The following is a 26,362-nucleotide window of genomic DNA, read 5'->3' as shown; positions in this document are numbered from 1 at the left end:
GGACTGTAAAAGACAATTCATGGCAGGCTTGCTGGCTAGCTTCCTGCGAACTTTCCCCCTTTGGGAAACACACTCCCGGTCCTATTTCTTACTACATATTCTTGCTTTAATACATTACTTCTGGTGTAGCTAGTTCTGGTGCAGTAGTGTGAGGTGTAGTAAGGATGGTTGGTAACAAGCCAGCCCTATTTCAGGAGCCCTAAAAAAACACTAAACAAAGCGGTAACAAAGTGTTGCTGCTTTTTGGTAGTTATGAGACCAAAGAGCTTCACACAGTATTTGGGATACCTTTAACATCAGAAAGAGCAACACCAGCTAGAGCCTAATGGCCAGCAGAGAGTCAAGATCAAGACTAACAATGCCAGGGAGCTTAATATGATTGATTGATAGCAAGCCACCTACAAGGAGGGAAGGGAGGAACACTAGCTGAGTGACTGGGAGCCAACAGACAGTCCCAGTCAATAAGCCAGAGTCAGCGATGGACAGAGGGGGCCGCAGCCAGCCAGAACTGGGTGGATAACACATGAACAATGCATAATCATGCCCTTGTTGTGCTGGGGGACCTTGCATTGGCTTAGCCCATAACAGTTCAGAGGAAAGGAACAATCTCAGAAGAAATTACCTCAGCCTTCAGGCAGCTTCTGCCATGGTTCTACAAAAACCACCAGACAAAGGAAATCTAGCAGCCTTCTCCTATCCCTTCTAACTCAGGAGTTTTTCTCACTTTCCTTTTATTTTTTTCCTATAACTCTTCATAAAGCTTGTCCCCACTTGCATATACCTGTGACAGCCCTTCTCTTTAATTTTCATTTGTGTAAGAAAATGAACTTGGATCCACTGTCCCAGGTCAGTCTTTAGTGACCATCAGTGTCTGGAATCTTAGGTGACCTAAGCTAAGCAGTCAATAATCCCCTTAGTCTCAGGGACCCTGCATCAGCAGCTTGGATGTGCAGAGCTTTCTAAGGATGCTGATGTGGATCCCTTTAGGTATATAGTAGTTACCTTTTAAGGTTTGTTTGCTTTTGTTTTGGGTTTCATTTGTTTACTTACTAGTCCCTGTACTAACATTTTCTTTAGTGTTCAGACTAACTTGCATTCTGAACAATAGTGTACCCCACCCCCCATTTATCACCATCCTTTGTTAATATTTCATTTTCTTGGTTGCTTCTTTCTTCATGTGCAGTGATCATTGCCTTAGGCCCAGACAGTAGAATGTTCCAGTCAGTCTTGGGGAAAGAGGTATAGTGATACAAGGTATGAGCAGAGCAACGTTTTACGTGTACGTGTGTGTATATTTGCTTCTGGTCTTAGAATAATTTTCAGGGGTGAGATTTCCTTTCAGTCCTGAAATACTTCAACTCAGAGTCTCTCTGACAGAATGATTTGGGGGTGGGCTTGGGCAGGGTCGAGAGGCATTTTATAGACTGCAGACATATTATTTGGAGGAATCAGAAAGGATAACTTAAATTGGGGATAAGCTGGTTAAGGGGAATAGATGGGGTCTGGGGACACAGAAAACAACCGAAGAACCAGCAGGAGAGATTTGGGTGCAGACTCAGGCTCCTGAGCCTTCAGTATTGGGCACTGACTTCACAGTGGCTCCAAATGTGACTATCAAGAGCAGAGCAGTGAGAGAAAACAGAATGGTTTGTTCTCACAGCAGGGGAAGAACGCCCCCCCCCACCCCCACCCCCACACACAATGTGGTTTCAGGCTCCTTTGCTAGGCTAGCGTGCAAGTGTCTGTACCGGAGCCAGAGGCTATTTGCTATCCTCCTCCTGTGCCTGTTTTATGGCATTTTAAGAACATTTTGTAAGCTCCAGCAGTTGCCTCTGCCCACTCTAGAAGTGGAAAGAGTCAAGTCAAGAAGGCTACCTCAGCGGGAGGATGCCTCTCTCAAGTCTTGGTATTCTCATCCATCCTCCCAAAGTCCAATGCAAACAATTGCTTGGGTCAAAGCACACTTTTATATTTCTTTGTAGTATAATTCTTTTAAAAGTATATTAAAAGTGACACATAATTGTACACATTTATGCATTAAATAGTGACATTTCAGTACACATTCCCAACACGAAGATGGGCAGTGGTCATGAGACCTGGAAGAACAAGGAAGATAAAGAGGACGGATGACAGGCTACTGAGGTAAAGCTGGAAGCAAGGAAAAGCTTCTAGGATACCTGTGACTGGCACAAATTAACTGCATATTCCCAGTTGTCTGGCCTTGGACATGGTAATTTTCAAAAGTGGTCTTGATATTTACCTCAAGACTGTATAACTCTCTGGGATGGGACATAAGGACTTTTGACTCTAAAGACTCATAGGTGTAGGGAAAGAAATGAATGGGCATGGGTATCAGGAAAGAATATTCCTATGTTAGACAGGCACTGGGGCTAGCCTGAGAGTATTCAGTGTGCTTCTGTGTTGGAAAGCCATGAAGCTAGACCATCCTCTCAAATGTGGGTTCATGGGACTTGGGGAGCTGCTACCTTTGACAGAGTTGGGGGAGGCAGAGGTGGAATGTATTCCTTGGCTGCAGGTACTGCCTCTACCCCACCCTCACCTCTGCCCACACTCCATCTGGCCTCACAGGCATCCTCTGGTGGGGCTGTCACAGCTCACCTCTTCATCTGTGCAGCAACTATATTGCTGTGAATGGCAGCCTAAAAACTGTGGTGGTTTGAATGAGAATGACCCCCTCCAGAGGCTCATATATTTGAATGGGTGGTTCCCAGCTGGTGGAACTGTTTAGGAAGGACTAGGTGGTGTGGTCTTGTTAGAGGGGGTGTGTCACTAGGGGTGAGCTTTGAGGTTTCAAAAGACTCACCATTCTCAGTTAGCTTTGTCTGCCTCGTGGTTTTTGTCTTTCAATGTGAGCTCTTAGCTGATGCTCTGGCAACCACACCTGTTTGCTGCCATGGGAGCTAGGCTCTCCTTGCTCATGAACTCTTTTCCATGAGGTAGGTTTCAGTGCAGTGGTCCAGGAAGTGAGTGAGCTCTTCACATGGCATCTGCCTTCATCCTTTTGACTAAATCCCACAGTGTATCAAGACCACCCACATTTAGTGTGGGGAAGACCACAACAGTACAGAGCCCTGGGGTTCTGGTGCAGTGCAGCCACAGGGCAAGGCTGTCAAGTGCCATTCACAGGCCTCCTCCCCTGTCTGAAAGCATCTCTGTGTGGCTACACCTGTGTTAGCTCCATCACAGGTACTGCTAAAATCACGAAGGACAATGAATAGTGATGGCACAGAAGCAGACAGTCCAGGCTGTCCCAAGTCACTCTTGATGTGACCAGCCTGAACTCCTCTTTCACCTTCTCATTCTGTACCAAAATGCAGACTTCATGAGAGCTGGGCATTTCTTCCTGTCTCCATCAAAATCTCGTGCGTTACCTAACAGTCAAGAATCCCCAAAACTGATTCTTCTAATGCTTTCAATTCAACACATTTCTTTCAAAGAGCCTGCAGTGTCTTTATCGTTCTGATTACCTGAAACTCACTCTTCCATCCCTCAGGAACCTCATTTGTCTTTTTCTACTCCAGTTGTAGAACTCAAAACTGTCATCAATGTCCCCTAAGCCAGAATGAGGTGGTGATAGAATACCTCAGCAAATGTAGGGGACAAAGTGTTTCTTGGGGCTCACAGTTCCAGATGGGACACAGTCACCATGGGGGGGAGAAACAGAGCAGTGGGGATGTGAGGCCTCACCTGGCAGCCAGGAAAGAGACATCATACCTCATCTGCACACAAGCAGCAGAGCAGGAAGGAGGGCCAGACTGTAAGACCTCAAAGCCCACTCCTAGTGAAGGGTTCCCCCAAGTAAGGTTCCACCTCACTAACGTTCTGTAACCTCCCAAACAGCGCCACCAGCTGGCAACCAAGTGTACAGACGTGAGCTTATGGAGAATTGCACATCAAAACACAACAGAAAGTTACTTAAGGAACTTGAGTTGAAGAGAATCCCTGTTCAGGAATATGCTGTGATACTGTGAGACTGGCTGAAACTCTGAAGGCTGGATGTGAAGAAGGGTTGGTTCCCTTGTACCTTTTTATGTTATTGAAGATGAAGGAGGAAAATGGAGGAAGAGGCCAGAAGCAAGATGGCTCCGTAGCATTTTTTGCTGTCAGGTGCCTACCTCAGTGGGTCTTTTCTGCAGCTTTCATTTCTTGGGGGAGTGTGCCTGGGTGTGCTGTGGTGCCCGAGCTAGGTACACAGAGAGCACTTCATGGATGCTGTGTGAAGAATCTAGGCAAAACCAAATTAGAGTCACGCTCTAACAAACACAGGTGGACAACACTGAACTAAAGCAAGGGGAGGTTTCCTTGTCTGTGAATTCTATTCATCTTGACACCCCCTGCTATGTACTGGGTACTGAGGCTGTGTCTGAGACCATGAAATCTCAGCTAGTGATGCTACAGACAGGAAGGAGTGCCTCTTCCTGGTGGAGGAACATGAGAAAGGAAATCTACTGTGTCCCTTCTTTACATCTCTGAGACTTTTGGACCAGAAAAGCTTTTAAACATAGGACATCACAAGGTGTTATGTAGTAGGCCCACAGAGACTTATGAGTCTAACAAGCTTAACCATCAGCTACTGGCCCTAGTCTGTGAGTATCAGCTGTATGTTCAGCTCAGGAGCAGCCAATGGAAAGATGGCGCCTACTTTAAAGATGTGACCATGAGGAGTCAGCCTGCTGACAGTTAATCCTAGGCCAGTGCAACAGAGGGAGAACTGTTATCCCGGCCCTGCCAAAGAAGGGACCATTTCTTTCTGCAGACTTTGAGGCAAGAAAGCAGTTTTCAAGCTCTCTCCTGCATCTACACAGTGTCTCTTGGGAAAGGGAAGACGAAGGAGGTTTCCCCTGCAAGGCCCTCTGAAATCTTGAAGTTGGACCTTGGGCTCTTGGCAGGGAACAGGGTTTTCCAGAGTGGAGCTCGTCAGTGATTGAGGGACGTGCTGCAGGGTTATTTTCATGAGACTCAAATAAAACTCTCTTGTCTCTGGGCTGCTTTGGAAGGTGTTTTCCTAATGATTTCCCCAGTCACATAGAATGGCTGTTCAGTTGCTGGAACACTTTGGGCAGCTTCCCGTCTACCCTGGGCTCTGCCTGGCTCCTGCACACACCACTCTGATGTTCTGGAACTGCCTGCATTGAGTTTTGTAGATGAATATTGACTCTTTAATCCAGAAAGAAGTGCCAGGAACACAAACAGCTCGGGTAACTGGCACTCACCCGAGGGGAGGTTCTGGGCCAGCCAAGTTGCTTGCATTATCTCCACAGGGCCCTTACCTAACACTGAGAAAAGACTCGGGCACTGTGGAAGTGTCCAAGAGCATTTCAAAAGGGAAGAAAGGGCTGCCAGGAACAGGCTGGAGTTGGGAAGCAGTCCTCTCTTGGGTACATTGGAGAGTTTGCAGAAATTTGCTTGCTGCTTATGTTTCTGGTTAATATCTTTCCGAGCCACTTAGGAGTTTAAGATATTCTAGCTTGGTTAATGGCTTTTGTTGAAGAGGTTTTATATTAGTGACCACAAGTTAAATGCCAGTTTAACAGTTTTGTGTGTGTGTGTGTGTGTGTGTGTGTGTGTGTGTGTGTGTGTGTGTGGTAGGACCCTATCAGGGCTGTCTATCAGTTGGGGATTGTTTTCTGCAGTGTCACAGACCCCACTGTGCATTCCTACTCTTACATCTTAACCACAAACATTCTCCACTGTTAAATGTTTCCTGTGTGGCCCCATCTTTGCTTTTGTTGCCCTATTTTAAATTAATGAATTAAGAGCCTTTTTTGTGGAAAGAGTTTGGTTTTACAACATTAGGAGGGGGAGCTAGAGACTTCCCACAATCCCCTCCCTCCATCCGTAGCCTCTCCATCATTAGTGTCCTACACTGCCCTTGTACCCTTGATACAGTAAACCCACATCACTGACTCTGAGTCTCTTTCATGTTAGAGAAGGTACTGTGCATTTCAAGGGGTTTGGAAAGCTGCAGTGTGACAACATTTCTGTCCTATGTCACGCACGCAGTCATCTCACTGGCCTGGGAATCCTGAGCTCTACACATTCACCCCAGCCTCCAATAGCCACAACTCCCTACCTTTCCTGCATGGTTCTCATGCCTTTCCATAGGTGGTCACTCATTTCTTTTTAGTCCTGAGCTTTATTCCATTTCCTGGATGTACCAGTTTGTTCTGTGATTAATAGGAAGATAATATACTCGCAGTCAAGTTATAGCATAAATAAAGTTGCAGTGGGCATCCCCAAGTTTTCAACTTCTTTGGAAGTGCTGTGCACTTTTTGTGCAAGTACTTTCAGGTCCTTGAATGCCGAAACAACCAAAGAAGTTGGCATGGAATTTTCAAGCATAAAATGAAATACCAGCCATTGTTTTCCGTGGATATGGCCCTCAGCTGCTGGTAGCTGCCAACCCTGACTAACATTCTCACTTCACATGGCTTATTCCTGTTAGGACTACTGACTTGCTCAAGGCCTCCTGTTGCTGGTCTCCTCAGACAAGGGATCCCATATCCACCCACAGCTTCCTAAGGCCTCTTCTGGAGGACACAGCCTCTGGGTAGCATAAGCGTGCTTCGTGCACTGTATGTGCAGAATCAAATGTCTGGAGCCACCACAGATGTTCCTGGGGTTGCTTACTAATAAGGAGCTTTAAACATGCATCTGTCTGAGGCACAGAAAGTCTTCTTGTTCACCCTTAACCCCTGACCCTGCAGCTTCTGATGCTAACATAGCAACAAATGGAGGCAGAGAGGTAGCTATAGCTAGAGAGGTAGCTATAGCTTCCCTCTGCCTGGCCCTCGTTTGACTCAGGTGAAAGCAGAGACCACAGAACAATGATGAAGGAAACTGAGAATCCCTAGTGAGTTCTGAATAATTTAGAGCTTCACAAGTAGAACAATAAGTTACCAGGGGATATTAAAACACACATACACACACACACACACACACACACACACACAGACTCCTATTCATTTTATACATATTCCTATGGTGGTAAGAAAGATGGAATCATTAAAATTTATGTAATCAACCAAAACTTCTCTTTAGGGTTTTGTATCATATCATGTTTCTGTAACATAACACTTATGTTATAGAACACTTATGTTATAGAACACTTGAAGGAACTAGCATTCTGATCGCACCAGATGCAGGAGCAGAGACCACCTGTCTCAACAGGACCTGGCTCAGGCCTGTGGGCAGCAATGTTTACAGGGTGAGGAAATCTATAGGCCTTGAGGGCAAAGCCTTTGGTCTGTGTGTGGCTTTGGCCTTGATTTTGTAATTCCTTCTATTCTCATCCTACATGGAAACTGAAGCAGATAGAAAAATAGCACCTAGAGGAAACTCCCTTCTTCATGCGATGTAACTCCTTTCAAATAATTTGTAGACCTTGATGCACAGACTAAAAATGTTAATTATCAAACTAAGTACAGATTTTGTTTGGTATTAAATTTTAAACTTTGGGAGAGCTAAAGATTAATTCTGATGCAGTGGTACAGAATAATGTAGATTTCATCTCCCTTCATCCAGATTCCCCATGTTAACATTTTACAAAGCTTTATGGTTCAGTATCCCAGACACAGTACTGACGTCAGCACAGTGAAGACATAGACTACTCCCGTCTTAGTTCTGTTCCTGTGGCCAAGATAAAATACCCTCACAGTTCAAGGAGATACAGTTCACATGGCAGGCAAGGCGTGGCAGAAGATGGGGAAAGCATGGGGGTAGGACCAGAGGCTGGATGGTCGCATTGCAGCCATACTCAAGAAACAGGGTGAACAGGAGGTGTGGCCAGGCTCTGAAGTCTCAAGGATGACCAACTTCCTCCAGTGGGGCTCCGCCTCCGGAAGGTTCCACAACCTTAGTAGCTAGGGACTGAGTGTTAAAGAACACATGAGCCCAAGGGGACACTGTACTCAAACTACCCCTCTGCTCACTGTTATGCACCTCTACTAACTCCCCAGCACCGTGCCTGGCAGCTACAATCTGTTTTCCATTACAGTGGTTCCCGGGCCATGTATTTATAGAAACACTTTAGGAACATTTCTCCATTGAACACATACGGGACAAATGACTTTTATAGGGGAAGCCAGGTGTTTATTTTTAGCTTCATGAGCTCAGCCCTGCCTTGTTTTGCCCTGCCAGAAGACAGTGTGGGGTCCTGAAGTCTAAATTCTTGAGGCATCAATATTGCAGCTAGTTTTGCCATAAGATGCCCTTGTCAGAGGCTGACAATACTTTCTCACTAGAAGTATATGACCCCCACAAAGCAGGCCACAGAGAGTCTATAGTGGCTGCATTTGGGGTTCTTATGTCTCTGAACTAGTCACCAAGGAAAGGGTGAGGGAAGGGGCTGGAGAGATGGCTTGGCTGTTGAGAGCAATGGCATCCAAAGCTTCAGAATGCCACAGTCTGATTTAGATGATGCCCTGGAGGTGCAAGAGCCTTTGACATGCACAGACAAGCCATTGTGCTAGCAGACCTTGTCTAAAGGAGAAGGGGGATGGAAGATGAAGGGTTAAGCCTCAGCTGACGTGTTTCTGCACTTCTACTGGCCTTCCTCTGTAGGTAGATAGCCCAAATGTGTCTACCATAGGGAATGGAGTGGCAGCCTGACAGAGACACTCCTGTAGGAAATTGACGTTTTGTGGATTTTTATGGAACAGAATGGCCTGTAATGACCCTGTTTTGGCATGAATCAAATAAACATTGTCACAGTTTTTTATTGTATAAATTAAGTGGTGTGTCCTAGAAGAAGGATAATTATGGCAGGAGATTCAGAATTTCAAGCATGTTACATTGTGTTAATTTTGATTAAATTTTTACATAGTTTATTATCATTGGTAGTGTCATGGTTAAAAAATGTATTTTATTTGGTATATCAGACTTGATATACAGAAAGATTTAGTGGACTCCTAAGCCTATGTCCTGACTGGACAGTGATGGGAGAACTCAGATTTCTAAGTGAGTAGGTTTTCCTTTTCCCTTTCTCGGTTTCCTTTTACCCTTCCTTTCCTCTGTGACACCCAATGTAACCTTGTCTGCAAACACAATTTTTAAATAAATAAACTATCTGCATGTCTGGTATGATTGATAAAATTAATCTTCTCATTGAGTTATGAATAGGGTGGAGCAAGGGTTTTGAGTCTGGGATGGTAGGCCAGGGAAGAGTTTTTTGTTTTAAAGCCTTTTATTGAGAAGAATCTTGCAAAGCCTCTAAGCCCAATCAGCTCACACACACACACACACACACACACGTTGTTAGGCACTCCACACACATGCAGAAAGTTGACAGCTTTCATTTGCTGCATCGGCATGCTTCCGTCACTCATCTCTTTTTTTGGTACTCACATGTTCAAGGGATCCCAGTGGTGGCTCCTGATCAAAGACAGAGTGGGTCTCAGGGGAACTGTGGTCATGCTGTGGAATTTGGTTATCAGGGACTGGTGAACTTTTGTTCCAAGGAGACAAATAGACCTGGTTTAGTTATCTGTTGACTTAAATGTACTTCTGTTAGAAAACTAGTGCATGCCACCACTCAGACACAGTAAGTCTTTCTGAACGATCGAGGAGAGAGTACATGGCCATGCTTTGTTATACTGCCCATTGCTGTAGGTCAATACAGTGACCTCAAAGTATGGTTTTAACTGGCTTTGTGTGTAGGGTAAGAAGTTTTTCTTGGGTTTTAAAGGCTTTGGCTAAGAAATGACATTATTGCTGGCCCAAGTAAAGGAAATGCAGACAGCTATCCTGAGAATGAAAGTGTGTGAAGGGAGAGACTTCATAGGTCTTGGTCACAATTTCATTTCCAGGTCTTGAAACAATTGCCAGTGCTTGAGAGGTGTCCAACCCCAGCTGCTAAATGAGTGAACAAGTTAGTTATAGGATAATGAGCCAGAGGCTGTGTGGGATCGGCATTGCTTCTGTGACAGTTCTCTTGGAACACAGACTGTGAATGTTTTATGATGCAGAGAATGGGGCTTACTATGATAAGATTGTATACAGGGGAGAGGAGAAAGGGTCTTATTATGTAGCCTTGGCTAGCCTGGACTAGGCTGGCCCCAAACTCACAAAGACATGCACCCACATTTGGCCAGAAACGAAACTTTAAAAAGGATGCCCCAGGCATATTTTGTAGATTGTACTTGCTCTCTCCTAGAAAGTCTCTTGCCCCTGATTAAATATAAGATTCCCTAACAAATAGGCAATTCTCCAAATCTTAAAACCAAGTAGGTAAAATAGAGGTTATGGTGCTTAAAATCAGTTTCTCTTCTCTCCTCCCCAGCAGTCTTCTGCTAGAGCAAATATTTTATCAGTGCAGGTGAGAGGGTAAAATGAGAGGGCACATCCTGCTACAGAGTCCAGCTTGGGCATAAAATCCAGCTTTTTGTTAAACGCGAATATCACTGTTCCAGCAAAGTTTCCTGTGTCTGGCATCTTTCCCGGTTATTGTCCTGACTGTTGCAGTCTGGTCTCCCGAGGGTTGTTTGTGTTCACAGTTCGCAGGCCTTGCAGGGTCAAGGCCAGAAGGTGATTTTTAGTCTGTTACCCGACTTCTGGGTTGTGCTGATGAAGGTCTCTGAGGTCTCCCAGATCCCAGCTTTGGTGGGCTCCTTACAGCTCCTGACTTGTACTTCCTACTTCCCAGATTGATGCTACCCTAGGGAGAGAAGTGTTTTTAAGTAATAGTTTCCTCCATGCAAGTCCTAGACACTTTGCTATTACCATTTTTTAATGAAATTATATTTATTAATGCAGCCAGCCACAGTGTGCTTATGGATACCAGACAAAGGACAGCTTTTGAGGGCCAGTTCTCTTCTTATATCATGTGGGTCCTAGACGCGAACTCAGATGCTCAGCCTTGGTGGCAGGCGGCTTTGTCCTCCTCCAAGTTGCCTCATCAGCCCATTGATGCTATTATTTTCCTAATGGCAGTCGGGGGGGGGGGGTGTGTGTGTGCAGAGAATGGCCGTTACCTGCTGTTATGTTGGGCAGCTTTTCTAACTAGCTCAGGCAGTTCTGTGCTTGATCTTGAAAAGCTTTACTTGGAAGTAATTTCAATTATGGAGAGTCACGCGATGTCACAGCTGCTCTCTACCCTTTTCTAACTCTCTCTGTGGACCGATATCTTATGTAACGGTTACTATTTTCAAAGCTAAGAGATATGGATTTAATACCACGAACTAAACCTCAGCCTTATTTGGATTTCACCACTTTTCCCATTGGTGTCATTTTTTTTTTTTTTTTTCCTGGCCTGGGATCCAGGTCAGGCTATCACGTTGTATTGAGTCCCTTGATTTTTAACATAGAAAATGGTCCCATCTGCAAATAATCACACTTTCCCTTAGTTTCCAAATCTGTATACATGGGTGTGATATGTGTGTATATGGTGTGTGTGTGGTGCAAATGTGTAGTGTGTATGTGTATGGTGTGTGTGTGGTGTGTGTCTATGGTATACTTGTGGTATGTATGTGTATGGTGTGTATCTGTGTTGTGTGTGTGGTGTATGTGTGTATGATTGTGTGTGTGTTGTGTGCACTGTACTCTTGCCCTGGGTCCACTGAAGGACTTTCCTCTTGTGGGTTCAGCTTGCTCTGTTCCTCCCACACATGGAAGCACTGTGGATACTGCTCATGCCCGTTCATCAAATAGGTGCCTGCTTCACCCTCTCCTGGGAGGAGTCCCCCACTTTACACCCCCAATCTGCTGTGGGTGCAGCCTGTGCTCCCTAGAAACCCACTTCTGAGTGTCTCCCTTCACTCATAGCTTGTCTTATTTCTATAACTGACCATCTTCTGGAAATTGCCATTTGGATTTTCTATAAGTGCTCTGATTTTAGTATGTCTGTTGGGAGTGTCTTCCTACTCTCTCTAGTTGGCATAGCGCTTAGCCATCTCCCAGCTACCCATGATGTATATGTACCTGTGTTTCTCTTCTGAACTCTCCCTCTCCCCACCTCCCTGCCTCCCTTTTCCCTTCACCCTTCCCTCTGTTTCCACTCTTGGTAGTTACATTCCAAAGCCTCTCATATGTGTTGACTACTGTCCAGCCTTACTGTTTCTTTCAAACTCTCTTTATCTGATCTCAAGTCATACTGCCAAACTCCTTGACACAGAGCCCAGAGCAGTCTAGTTCCCAGTGCATATCTACTCACGACCATAGCTGACTGCCTCATACTCCATCAGCAGACCAGGCCTTCCAGCTCTGTCCTTCTGCTATGGATGCTATATAAGAGATGCTCTCTTATTAGTTGTCTGTTTTCTTGAGCAAATGTTACTTCCTTTTCCATCCAATTTTCCCTGTTCCCAGGAAACTTCCTATCTCTCAGGCTGGGTGTATCTTCTGATGTGCTATGTGCACATCTCTTATTCATACCATGGTTTGGATATTAACCCCCCCACACACATAATCAGTCAGCTCCTGTATCAAATGCTTGAGTGCCAGCTCATGGGCTCCAGGAAAGGTGAATGCATCCATGACTGAGTGGACTGTTAGGATATTCGGGCCCAATTACGGGAGGCTGGTCACATGTGTCTTCTCACTCACCCATCTCACTGCCTCTTAGCTTTCCATTGGCATGGGGTGAGCAGTTCTACTCCATCCTGCCTTCTATGCCATAATATTCTGCCTCACCACAGGCCCAAAGCAACAGAGCTAACTGTGCTGGTCAGTTTTTGTTGATCTAATAGAAACTAGAGTTATCTGGGAGATAGAATTTCAAGTGAGGATTTTTCTCCATTGGATTAGTCTGTAGGGCATTTTCTTATTAATGATTGACTTGGGTGGTGCCATCCCTGGGAAGGCTGAGCAAGTCAGGGAGAGCAAGCTAGTAAGTAATGTTTCTCTGTAGTCCCTGCTTCAGTTCCTGCCAGACTCCTGGCCTGGCTTTCCTCAAGGACAGACCCATTAGTTGTAAGCAGTAGTAAACCTTTTCCTTCCCTAATGTCTAACTCAGCATTCTGTTGATGTGAAGAGATGCCATGGCTATGGGAACTCTTAAGAAAGGAATTGGGGCTGGCTCATAGTTTCTGAGGTTTAGCCCACTATGATCATGGTGGGAGCATGGCAGCACACAGGCACATGTGGTACTGGAGAAGAGCTGAGTTTTCATCTGGATCCTCAGGCAGCAGGAAGAGAACTGTGAGCCACCAGGCCTGGCTTGAGCTTCTGAAACTCAAAGCCCACCCTCAGTGACACATTTCCTCCAACAAGGCCACACCTAATAAAGCCACTCCTTGGTGACTAAACATTCAAGTCTATGAGTCTATGGGGCCCATTCTTATTCAAACTAGCACACTTAAGTTGCTTTTGATCTGTGCTTTATGACAGTGACAGAAAAATCACACTGGGACATCAACTGACTCAATCCTTTGACTCTGTGAGCCAAATTATAATCTTTTTCTGCTAGGAGCTGTTTTCTCATCTTTTTTGGAGAGTCTCTCACTGGCTTGGATCTCACCAAGTAAAGTAGGCTGGCTGGCCATGGAGCCCAGGGGCCTGCTTGACTCCCCAGGACTGGGATTACAAGGACACATTCCCAGTTTATTTGTGGGTTCTGGATTTGGAGCACAGGTTCTTGTGTTAGATTAAATCCTTTTACCGACAGTGTCTCCTCAGCCTTCACTGAATACCATATTGATTTTAAGAATTAAACTTCTTGGGGAGGATTATTTATTTGGACCATGCAAGTACAGTGGGCCCATCAGTAAGGATGGTGGGGTTAGTATTTTTACATATCCTGTTGAAATAAATAGCTGTGGTGCTAACAGGATAAAGATGTATTATGTGATGTCTACACGATCTAAAAGGCCAAGCTTAGTGATAATGCCATATTATTGATGAGTTTATTCTCAGTTTCTAATTCTTTAGACTTCTGCCATACACAACCTTTGTAAAATGCCTGACCTTGTGCCATCATGGACTGTGTTGATCATCTCTGGCTGGACCTCTTGCCTTGGTCTGAGTTGCCATGTGTTGCTATACCAGCTTGTGTTAAGGAGTTCATTTCACATTTTTCACATATATTCTCACTTTCAACTCGCCTGCATCTTCCCATCCTCATCATAACAACAAAACAACAGGAACCAGTAAACACTTCTTACTGATAACATTCAACATTAACAGTCTCAATTCCCTAATTCAAAGAAACAGACTAACAGATAGGATTAAGAAAACAAGGTTCATCTTTCTGCTGCATCGAAGCAACACACCTCATCATCAGGGACATGGCTGTGCATCAGCTTTTGTGAATGGATCATCTGGACATGGAATTAATATATTCTGGTTTGAACGCCTTTATGACATATCCAACTCTGGTTATTTTTTAAGCCCTTATAGTTAATGCCCACTTCTCAGTGGATAAATGGCTGACAGTATCCAGGTATACGTCACCTGAGAGGTCTGTAAATGAAGCTGAGTGACCCTGAATGATGACACTTACCCTGAGGCTAACACTGATCTATCTACACATTGATGATCCAGTCACCACTGGGACTGGAAATGCACATTAGGAAGGGTAAGCTGAGACTGAGGGGAAATCTTGGTGCAGAGGTGACAGGCTGTGTAGCCCTGCCCATGGCCTTGCTCACAGCACAAGCTAGAGTGGCCTACATCTTCACAGGTCACCTCTTCTGGAATACCTTGTTTCTGGCCTGGTGACAGGCACACAAAAGTACTGAAATCTGGCTCCTTTGTTTAACCAGTGATAGTGCAAGACTTCTCGCTCCTATTTGTTTAAGTTCCCTGTTTTGATTGTGTTCTCTTCATTTTATATTATCTTTTAAGTTCAGTAGAAGAGCTTGACCTGGGTATCTGTGTCCTTACATGGCCAATGCTCTCTGGAGCCAAGGGTGACTTTCACAGAGAGAGCTGGAAAAGACATGCCCAGCAGAACTCTTATTTTTTAATATGAACTCTCAACATATACAAGATACTGTAGAATCATGGGATACCATGTTTCACATAGATCTAAAACACATCAATTGTATTTTACTTATCCTCCCTACTGGATAAGACATTTGTACTGTCAGAGTATTTTAATGATAACCTCATATATTAGGTTCTCTCTCTCTCTCTCTCTCTCTCTCTCTCTCTCTCTCTCTCTCTGTGTGTGTGTGTGTGTGTGTGTGTGTGTGTGTTTATTTCCAGATAGGAAAAACAGCATGCTATAATAACTGCAACATAATCTAGCAATTTTAATAATTATTTTGGGGTCTTTTGGAAGCTGTTTCCTTAGCTACTTGTAAACAGTAGGGACATTAAATTTACCTTACAATCATATTTCATTGACTTCTAAAATTTTGAAATGTCATCAGGTTTTTCTACTCCTGTGGGTAGTGCCCAGATGGACCCATGTGCTATTTGTACTGGAGTACTTATGACTTCCTTTTTTCTGGGACCAAACATATTTGATGAACACTCTGTACCCAACCCTTCTATAATGACTTACATCATAGGTTTTCCTGGGCAGAGTTGTGAGAAGTTTGGCAGTAAAGTTTGGTATTATTCTGAGTTTGAAATGGCCCTCATGGGCTTGCATAGTTGGATATCTCACCCCAGTGGGGTGCTGCTTGGGGACTCTGCTGGACCAGGCTGGTAAGAGTAGGTCATTGGAGGATAGTCTGGCCCTGCTTCTGGTCCCGTTGCTACCAAGAAGGAAGATGTGGTATCACATTGTCCCCTCCCACTGAATTGCCCACAGTGCCTTCCCTGCTACAATGGACTGCACCATCTGAAGCCTTGAACGGAAATGGACCTCCTTCCTTTTATTTGCTTCTGTTGGGTATTTTGTCATGCTATGGGCTTTGTTAAGAATTCACAAAATTACTGGTTATAAGTGGCACACACCTTTCATCCCAGCACTCGGGAGGCAAAGGCAGGTGGATCTCTGTGAGTTCAAGGCCAGCCTAGTCTACAGAGCAAATTCCAGGACAGCCAGGGCTATACACACAGAAACCCCATCTTGAAAAACAAACAAACAAACAAAAAGAATTCACAAAATGTATTTAACCTCAGGACTTGATTTTAGCTAACATTTGTTATCCAAAATATATTTTGGGGAAGGTTGTCATAGCAGGGAAATGCTTCCTTGAAATAGCAAAATAGAAATGTTTAACTTCATTTTACTCTCAATTAATTAGATAATTTTTGTCTAAATCACATTATCATAATCAGGTAACATTTGGCTTTGTTTCCCTGAAATCTACATAATATGACGTAGTGTGTGGGTCATACCGATAGGTCACACTGTATGAGCAAACCATGTATATGTTGGGCCTCCACAGATATTGATAAAATAAGAAATAGAAGGTCCCTCAAAAGGACAAATAATACATTGGAAAATGGAAAGATAAGGTAGAAATAAGATGTGAAGAAGCCAGGGAGATGGCTCCAGGGACAGCAATGGATTGGATTGCTCCTTATTTTTGAAAAATTGGCCAAACACAACTTTAAAAACGTTTATGCAGTTGCACAGACATCTTACAGATGTCCTCATTTCCTTGTAGTCTTAAAATACATTTATTAACAACAAAAACAAACAAAAAACAAACAATTTTGTTTTAATTAACATACAAATAAAAAACACTGCACAGCTAGTTTAAGAAAGCCATTCAAATGCTTTCCCAGGCCCAAGCTCAGCCTGTCTCAGTGAACTTCTGTGTGGCCAGGAAGGCCATTCTGAAGCCAGGGAGCTTTGCACAGAGTCTTACACTTTCATTATCAGCTGCATTTTTATTCACATATCTAACACACACACACAGAGAGAGAGGGGGGAGGGAGAGAGAGAGAGGCTATGACAGAATTGAAACTAGAAAACAGCTTTCTGTTTTCCTTAATGCCTGGTGCATCCTTTGCCTGCATCCTTTCTGCCTTTCCTTATCATCACCCAGTGCCTCTCATCTTCTGTAATGCCATTCCCTGCTTGCTTCTGTTTATACATGCACACAATTGTGGGCCAGTATCAGCATGTGAAGGAGAACATGACAGTTTTGTTCTTTTCTGAGCTTGGGCCACTCACTTAGTAGTATACTTATAATCCCACCTGTTTTTCTGAAATTTTCATGATTTTTTTTTCTTTACAGCAGAATAAAACCCATTTATTTGTTGAGGACACCTCAGCTGGGTCAGTTTCCTTGCTGTAGTAAACAGAGCATCAATTTATGCATGGGTGTGCCAGTCTCTCTGTGGTAGGGTGTAAAACCTTCTGGGTGCATGCCCAGGAGTAGAATAGCAGAAGTGTACATATGGTAACTGTTCAAAACTGTCAATGGTTAACAGGGCCAAGTGAGGCCAGCAAGGGTATGCGTTCTCCATCCTTTCCCTCCTCTGTCCTCTACGTGCATAGTCCGGTACAGCATGAGGGCTCTGCATCCACTCCTTCCTAGCTCAGCCCCAAGTGATGTCTACCCAACTCCTTCTATACCTCACTGGTCTGCACACTAGATCAGCACCTTGCTAGGCAGGGTGTGTGTGTGATGTGTGTGTTGTGCTATGTGTGTGATGTCTGTATTGTGTGGTGTGTGTGTGGTGTGGTTTGTGTGTGTTTGTGGTGTTTGCGTGTGTATAGTATGGTGTGTGAGTGGTGTGTTTGTGTATGTGTGTATGTGTGTGTGGTATGGTGTGTGTTTGTGATGTGTTGTGTATGTATGCATATGGTATGGTGTATGTTGTATATGATATGGTCTGTTGAATGGTGTGTGTGTGTGTGTGTGTGTGTGGTATATGTTCTGTGTATTGTTCTGTGCTCTCTGGTGCCATAAAGATAATTTCTCTCTGTTACTTACAGTCAAACTACAACTCCAAGCAGAAGAGAGAGGGGTCGTGTCTATCAAGGGAGTGTGTGCAAACCGGTATCTTGCTATGAAGGAGGACGGAAGGCTGCTGGCTTCTGTGAGTAGTCTCTCTAAGGGGTTTCTTTCCTCTGCTTTGTACAGTTTTTTAGTGGCATTTACTGAGTCTGTTTGGGTTTTTATGTACATCACTTAACCTTTGTATTCCCCTAGGTAACAGCATTCTCTACACTTTAGACTTTAGGACTCAAGTAGGGAGTGACACACAGTGGATATGAAGTCACAGCTGGGTGCCCTGCATTCACAGTGGCTCCAAATCACTCCAAGTTAGATAACTGACAAAGCTTCGTGCTGGACCCATAATTTTCATTTGGTAGCTGAAAACATTTTAAGACCCTCTACAAAAGTAGCTCATGCTCATAGTGTACAGTATGCCAGATGTGCTGGACAGCAGCCTTATAAAGCCAAGGGTTACCTGTTCTCTGCCCCTAATGGGTCCACTGTGTAGGAAGGCAACCCAAGTATCAGTGCAGTATGTGGGTACTTTATTGGGTTTCTTCTATATTTCACATATATGCATAGTATACATACATTACATACATGAGAAGGTTAGAAGTATTGTGATATAAAGAATAGTTTATGGAGGGAAGGGACCCGCTTGTGTAGAACACTGGGAGGTATTCTACTTAGGGTGTTAGGTGAAAGGGATCCCAGGCAGAGGGTAGAGCTGAAAAGGTGGATACAAGAGGCCACTTAGTACATCTCTAAAATTACAAGCAACTTACCACAGCTGGGGTGTGACCTGGAAAGGACAGAACACAATAAAAGGGACAAGAGAAGGCTGGCCAGGCAAACAGCCAAGCCTGCTGACATGCTAACAATGCTCCCTGTAAGGACACAGAGCTCCAGGGCTAGTAGGGTTTGCCTCCGGGTGAGAGCACTCTGGCAGCAGTGCAGTGTGGCCTAGAGGAGTCTGGGAGTGGTGTGGAGGCTGATCACACATGAGGGGAATCACTGCTGTGGCCAGAACAACTGTGGGCATCACAGGAACCCAGGGAGGAGGGTAATGGTAGACAGGGGCACATGACTCTGGGCTCACTTTAAGAATGAACGCTGTTTGTTTCCCATTGCTGTTCACGATGGTGAAGCTAGCTGCTAGAGAAAGCATCACAAGCAGACTTGAGTGAACTATCTTCCCCCTAAATCTGAATTCTCCCTTCTGTACTTCCCTGTCTTCATGGCCTTGTTTTGTGATGGAGGATATCCCTCCTAGGCTTTATCTGCAGTTTTCTATAGTCACAAGGCCACACCTGAGCCCAGGTTTGTGCCTGAGAAAGGAGCTGCAGACTAGGCCCTATCAAAAACACAAATAGCATTTGCAGGGCTGGCCTTGTTTTGGTCACAATTGGTTGTGGACTGCACTAGCCCCATAGCCTTGAGGCTCTGTCCTTTCTAGATCACAGTGAGCCTATATGGCAATCACAAAAGGACCTGGTCTCAAGAACATAGGCTGGATGGCTGGTTCATCTGCAATGATTAAAGAACCCCAGGAAGGAGGCGGAAGCTGCCCACCTGCCCATCACCATCTTTGTGGTGACTGGGCTACAAATGAGAGGAAACGAGTTAAAGATGGTAGAGGTGAGAGCAGAGCTGTCCAGGCCATTGTAGAGTTCTGACCTTTTGACAAATAGATGTCAAGCTTCATAATGTACTAAAAACTAGGGAGTGTTTCTGGTCCCTTCCTCAGCGAGGAAAACCATGTTGCAAAGTGAAGGCCGTCCTGCCCTACTGAGTCTTACTGGATTTCTGCTCCCTTAGTGTATGCCAGCTCTTCAAGATGCAACAGATTGCCGCCAAAGTGATAGAGTAAGAGTCAGTTTAGTAAAGTTTAGAGATTTGTCACAAACTCTCAGCTGGGACAAAGCCCAACTGTTTTACACACACACACACACACACACACACACAGAGAGAGAGAGAGAGAGAGAGAGAGAGAGAGAGAGAGAGAGAGAGAGAGAGAGAGAGAATTCAATAGTTATTAGGCACTTCCAAGGAAGAGCACCAGCCAGATCAGTTGTGGTAACAGCTGGTATGTGTTCCAGCCCCCATTGGAGGGCCCAGTCCTGCCAAGTTACCAGCTAATCTCTGGACTCAGCATCTAGTTTGGATGGCTGGATGGCTGGCAGGAATTCTCAGCAAGCTCCTCTTCTCTGCTGGTCAGGGTGGGCTGACTATCTTCTGATGAAGTAAGTGCTGTACCTCACAGCAGGAGAGGTGCTGATGGCTTTGCTAAGGGGCCTTTCTCCAAGTCAGATCTGCCAATTGAGCTGTCAACAGTAGTGACTTCTGGAGTAAATCCAGTGTCCCAATCAGGAGCCATCATTTGGGGCTGTAAATGTGCCTCGTGTCTGGAGAAGGTGTTTGTAAGCTTGTCATTGCCCAGGCTTGTCTGCCTACCTTCTTGCTGACTCCACATCTCCCTATGTGTGATGGTAATACGGGATTTCTGTGACTGTTACCCATTGAATGAAGATGACATGCTGCTTCTAGGTGTGGTTGAAGAGGTTTTATTGTAGATGTGAGGGAGAGAACATGCAGAGGTATCGGGGGGGGGGGGGGACCAGACTAAACATGGCCAACAGAATAGACCAGGCCATGAGAGGAGGGAGGGGAGAGAGCAAACAGAAGAGAAGGGGGAGCAAATGAGGGGATCAGGAGTCAAGGGCAGAGGACCAAGAGTAGAAATCCAGGAGAACAAAGACCAAGAGAACCAAGAAGGAGGCCAAGTGGACCAAGAGGGCACATGGCCGAAATGGCTGGGTTGTCTAGAGGAGAGAAGCTGGGGGAAGGGAAAGGAAGCTCGGGCTGGGGAGGTTTAGAGTAGGGGTGAGAAGTGATTGAGCAGAGCCAGGACACTGTAATAGGTACTTGTAGTACTGAGGGAGCCTGGTAGCCAGGGCCCACTTAGATACATTGATAAAGTCCTTGGCCTTTTGTTGTAAGTTTCTTTGGGACCTAACACTGACTCTGATTCCTGTAGTGGTTCCCAAACACAATTATGCTCTTGGAGACAATAGTACTTCAGAGAGGTGTGCTAGTTTTACTGGTAGTTGAAGGTACAAGAAAGGACTGGTGTGTCTCATAGCGTTACAGGACAGTGGTCTGAAAGCATTTGGGTTAAAGATTGTTTATGATTTAAAACCATGTGTATGTTCTTATTTGTGTGAATACATGTGATTTTGAGGCCAGAGCTCAACCTTGGTATAGTTCCTCAGATGCTGTACATTTTACTTTCTTTTTCAAATTTCTGTGTATTTATGTGTGTGTGACTGTTTGTATGTGTACCACATGTGTGCAGTTCCTGTGGCGGCCACAAAAAAGCAGCAGATCTCCTGGAACTGAATGGAATCACTAGGCAGTTGTGCACCTTATTGTTTGTTTTGCACAGGATCTCTTGCTAGAGCTTGCCAAGTAGGCTAAGTTGGTTGAACTGAAAGCCTCAAGGTCCTTTTGTGTCCTTTATTTTTTATTTTTTTTAGATAGGGTCTTACTATGTAACCTTGGCTGGACTGGTACTACCTATGTAGACCACACTGGCCTCTGACTCACAGATATCCACCTGCCTCTGCCTACTAAGTACTGTGATTAAAGATATGTGCTATATCACTGTTACCAGCAGTAACAGGCTTTTTAAATCTGAGTCTGGAGCTCAGACTCAGGTCCTCATGCTTGCATAGCAAACACTTTTCCAGCATCTCCCCAGCCTTTGAAAACATTTTAAAAAGAGACCTTCCTCTTTTCAAAACTAGGGAATACGAGTGTCCAAACATCAGCTTTACCTCACTGCAAAGGCCTGTATTTGGAGGCTAGAGTTATAGTTCTTTGATATATCACAGCCTTCTCATGTAGTTTATTTTTGTTTTGTTTTTTTGTTTGCTTGTCATTTTGTTTGAAACAGTTTCTCTGTGCAGCCTTGGCTGTCCCAGAACTAGCTCTGTAGACCAGGCTGGCCTTGAACTCACAGAGATCTACCTGCTGCTGCCTCTTGAATACTGGGATTAAAGGTGTGCACCACCACTGCCAAGCATACTTGAGGGGTTTTAACAGTGAGAAGAACTGTACACTGTAGAAGTGTAGGGAAAGCAGTGTTTATGGTTCAGTACAAAGCTCAAAAGTCTGCACTGACCAAACGTGTCAGAACAGAGCTTTAAGAGCTTTAAGAGAAGTGGCCTCATGGTAAGAAGATGAAATGCTAGATCGAATGCAGAAAATATGGCCAAGTGAGAATTAGTGCTCTTCGAAACCATTTCCAACAATTCTCCATAGCCTTTTTATATGATTGAGACCACATTGGCTCTTAACTGTTCCCATTTGTGGTTTTTATTTAGTTCTGAAATGCTCAACATGGGTACTTCCATCACATCTGTTTTTAATTCCCAGAAGGGGTATGATTAAATGCATTTTGAGATTCCTATTGAGCAAACTCCTTCATAAGCCAAAACTGCAGAAATCAAAGTACTGTAAATGAGTAAACAACTCAGAGAACTGAGTGTGGGGAAGTGGCCATAAGGTTCAAACCTAAAACTGAGTAGAGGCCCCACGCCAGCCAATGCGTATACAGGAGAGGTGCTGGGAAGCCGCCGGGCATCAGACTTTTCTAACTGTGGAGATCGTCTGATCCAGTGAGGCCTAGAGAAGGGGTAGAACTTGGTCAGAAATCGTGCGCATTAGTTAGGGGTAAGGCAAAGCTGGAGGCTAGGCAGCGTGGCTGGCTGGAGGCCATTGTGGATGCCCTCCAGTCAGGGTAGTTAAGACTCTTGGAAAGGGCCATCTAGGTTTCCTCAGAGTCTATAGTCAGTATGTGAAACCACAGACTATATTTCACTTGAAGTTGGATTTCTCAGGCCCTGTTTCTCCTATTCAGATTCTGCAACATTAGTGTAGCTTTAGCCTATCTAAAATATTTTATTTGCTCATTAACTTAGCAGATATATATTATATCACTTACTATATGGCAGGCATGGATACTACAACAGATATACTACATCAAAATTTTCACATGGGACTTATTGTCACCACACAGCAGTTCTCTCTCTCTCTCTCTCTCTCTCTCTCTCTCTCTCTCTCTCTCTCTCTCTCTCTGGTTTTTTGAGACAGATTTCTCTGTGTAACATCTCTGGCTGTACTGGAACTCACTCTGTAGACCAGGCTGACCTCAAAATCACAGAGATCCCCCTGCCTTTGCTGGGATTAAAGGCATGCACCACCACTGCCCAGTCAGTTTATTCTTATTACACTAATTTTATTAATTCTTTTAGAATTCCTTGTATTTCAATCATATTCAGTCCCCATTCCCTTCCCCTAACTTCTCCAAGATCCAACCCCACCTTTCAACCCCCTCCCAACTTTATATTTTTTAAAAACCCACTGAGTTCAATTTATACAGCTCATCTACTCCTGGGTGTGGGGTCATAAAATGGGCACATTTTATCAGGTGCCTCACCCTTTGGGGAAACTACTCTTTCCTCTAGGAGCCATCAACTGTCAATTAAGGGTAGAGGCTGGGGACCCCCTCCCACCTCCTGCCTAGAAAGCTGACTGGCTTGATCTTGTGTGAATCTTGTGCAGGCAACAACAGCAGCTGGGAAAGCAGTTCACTCTCCAGGAATGAGGCATTTTAAGGACACAAACTAAAGGGACATATATAGATAAACAGCTTGTATCTGTGTGTAGTGGTGATTTTAAAAAATCACTAAAAAAACAGCTTAAAAGCCAGTACGTTGCTTTTATTTTATAGCTAGAGATTACATTCAGCCTCTGGAGAAATTGTTTTCTGCACGTGTATGTGAGATGGAATTAGAAGTGGGAGTTCAAGGGTGTACATGCACGTAGAGGCCCAAGGCTGACATCTGGTTTCTTTCTCGGTCACTGTCCACCTTATGTACCAAGGCAGGGGGACCTGGTAGTTTTCTGTTACCTTGACACAGACTATAGTCATTTGGGAAGAAGGAATCTTAACTGAGAAAATGTCCCCACCTGATTAGCCCATGGGTAACTTAACTTATGGTGTACTTTCTTGTTGTTGACTGATGAGGGAGGGCCCAGCTTACTGTGGGCAATGCTACCTCTGGGCTGGTGGTCCGTGGTGCTCTATGAAAGCAAGCTAGCAAGCCATGAGGTGGCAAGTTAGTAAGCAGCTCCCTTCTGTGGCTTCTGCATCAGCCCCTGTCCCCAGAGTCCTCTCCTGACCTTCCTTTAGTGGTGGACTCTGATGTGGTCATGGTGTGTGATCACAGCAATAGAAACAATAACTAAGACACAAGGTTTCTTGCTGAATCTGGAGCAATTTTGGCTAGTTTGGCTAGGCAGCCTGCTCTGGGGATTCTGTCTTCCATGTGCTTGGCTTATAGGCGGCCACCTCCCCAACCTGGCATTTATGTGAGCTCTGGGCATCTCAACTCTTGTCCCTCATACTTGCATAGGAAGCACTTTCTCCACTAAGCCACTCCTCCATGTGGAGGGGTTCTTTTCAGGTAACATTAGCAGTTCTTGGGTCAGTCTTTTTGCATTACTTGTTTTATCTTTGTCATGCAGTTTTACATATTTAGTGTGGACAGTGTATGTCTAGTACAGATATATACTGTATAATCATAACACCAGGGTAAATTTTCCTTAAAAATACAATTTGTTTCTATAACGGATGTAAGTTTTCAGGGAAGTCAGGAAGATAGCCACAGCTGGATGCCTGTCACACTGTGATACCAGTAGCTAAAGTCTACTCTGACTTATAACACTTTAATTTTTCCCAGCTTTGATCATCCTGTCTCTATGGTTTCCTCTAGTCAGTGACCATTTCTTAGATTTCATTACTTTGACATTCAGGGATTTTTATGAATCTCCAGTTTGATATTGCCTGGTGTTTATCTTGTGTGTAGACAGAGTTCTGAAAGTTTGAGAGGACACCCACAGAAGTACAGCCTTCACTGTTTGGCTGAGAGAGGGGGTCCACTCTGAAGTTTGTCTTTCCTCTCCTTGGAAAGGGAGTTCACTGTTAAGTGACAGGGCATCATAAGGATGTCACCATGCAGCTGTTCACACTTAGGGGATGGTGTGTTGCAGGTAGGAAGTCACCATGAAACTGTTCACATCCAGGGGATGGTGTGTTGCAGGAAGCAAGTCACCATGCAGCTGTTCATACTCAGGGGATGGTGTATGGCAGGAAGGGTATCACTAAGTAGGAGATCACTCGTACATGATTTTGCTTTATGTCATTGAGGGTGGGAGTGTTACCTAGATAAGTTAAAGTTTCTTTATGCAGGAAATTTGTCTATTCTCCATTTACTTCAGTTCAATCATTTTTATAAGCACTTAGCCAAAGACTTATTTTGTTGCTGAAACATTTGGGAACTCTTGTATTTGGCTCTGTGCTCTTGATACCTCTCGATGTGTTTACTCCATCACTTGTCGGGCACCAAGACCCACATGTAAATCCCCCATGATATGCTGGAGTTATTCATTTCTCCAAGGACTCTTATTCTTTTTATTAGAAAGTGGAATCATACATGATTTAGTGTGCTTGCTGTTTTTTGAGTTGTTGTTCCTTCCCAGTTCTGTCAGAGATTTACATATTACTAACTTTAACCTTCTTACACACACCTGGGTCTGATTATATTAAATAAACATGGGTTAATATGTCCTGAGGCCACCATGTCACCCATGATTTGTTGGTGTCCTGGTGTATTTTTTACCTCTGCTCCTTGCTTGGCTCTCATCTCCCACTAAGAGAACTAAGCCAGATGGCTTCTTGGAATTATTGTACATAGTACATGGTAGCATTCCAAATCCACTAGTAATAAATCTATGTCAAGCAACTGGGCTTAAATAAAAAGCCATACACCTACCATGTATGTTGAGGGACAATGGACTCTATTTTCTTTTTAGTTAACAATGTTCTTCGTCAGTAATCTTGTGAATTACACATCATAAATTGTTCTCACTGTTCTGAGAATTGACTGGCCAAAAGATGTTTCATGGCATGTTAAGACCCATTCTATATTTATTAGTGAAGGGAAAAGGTTCAGTGGTTAAGAGCATTTGTTCTTTTAAAAGACTGAGGTTTGATTCCCAGCACCCTTGTGGTATCTCACAGCCATTGGAAGCTTCAGTTCCAGAGGATATGATGTCATCTTCTACCTCTGTGGGCACATGCATACAAACAGGCAAAACACTCATACACATAAAATAACTGAATCCATAAAAAATATTAAAGTGGAACCCAATATACTTATCAAATACACATCATATATTTATATATTTGTATAATATATAAATTTATATAAATATGTATATATTTATATATTTGTTTTAAAATATACATGTTATGTTGTCAAAAGCCAAGAACTAACACTGAGATGTTGCAAAGTTAAAATTTAATAATGACTAGGCCATATTTTCAGTCTCTCATTGTAGGTGAATGAAAACAGCCCAGATTAAAGACAGAGAGGACAGTCTCTTTATACCAATTGATCAAGTGATTAAAATTGGAATTTTGCACTTATTTT

At 44.1% G+C, this 26,362-nt stretch overlaps 1 protein-coding gene across 1 annotated transcript in view; it reads left to right on the top strand.

Moving 5' to 3' along the window:
* The window catches only part of Fgf2 (fibroblast growth factor 2), a 51,127-nt gene that overhangs the window by 23,109 nt on the left and 1,656 nt on the right, over positions 1 to 26,362 (top strand). Inside the window, exon 2 of the mRNA XM_051185787.1 lies at positions 17,801 to 17,904. Within this exon, the coding sequence (XP_051041744.1) occupies positions 17,801 to 17,904 (104 nt within the window). The remainder of the gene's footprint in view (positions 1 to 17,800; positions 17,905 to 26,362) is intronic.

The sequence above is a fragment of the Phodopus roborovskii genome, unplaced genomic scaffold (genome assembly GCF_943737965.1).
Source record: "Phodopus roborovskii unplaced genomic scaffold, PHOROB, whole genome shotgun sequence".
NCBI classification, from domain to species: Eukaryota; Metazoa; Chordata; class Mammalia; order Rodentia; family Cricetidae; genus Phodopus; species Phodopus roborovskii.
Note: the sequence above shows the minus strand (reverse complement) of the source record. Positions and strands in the feature narration are given on the sequence as shown.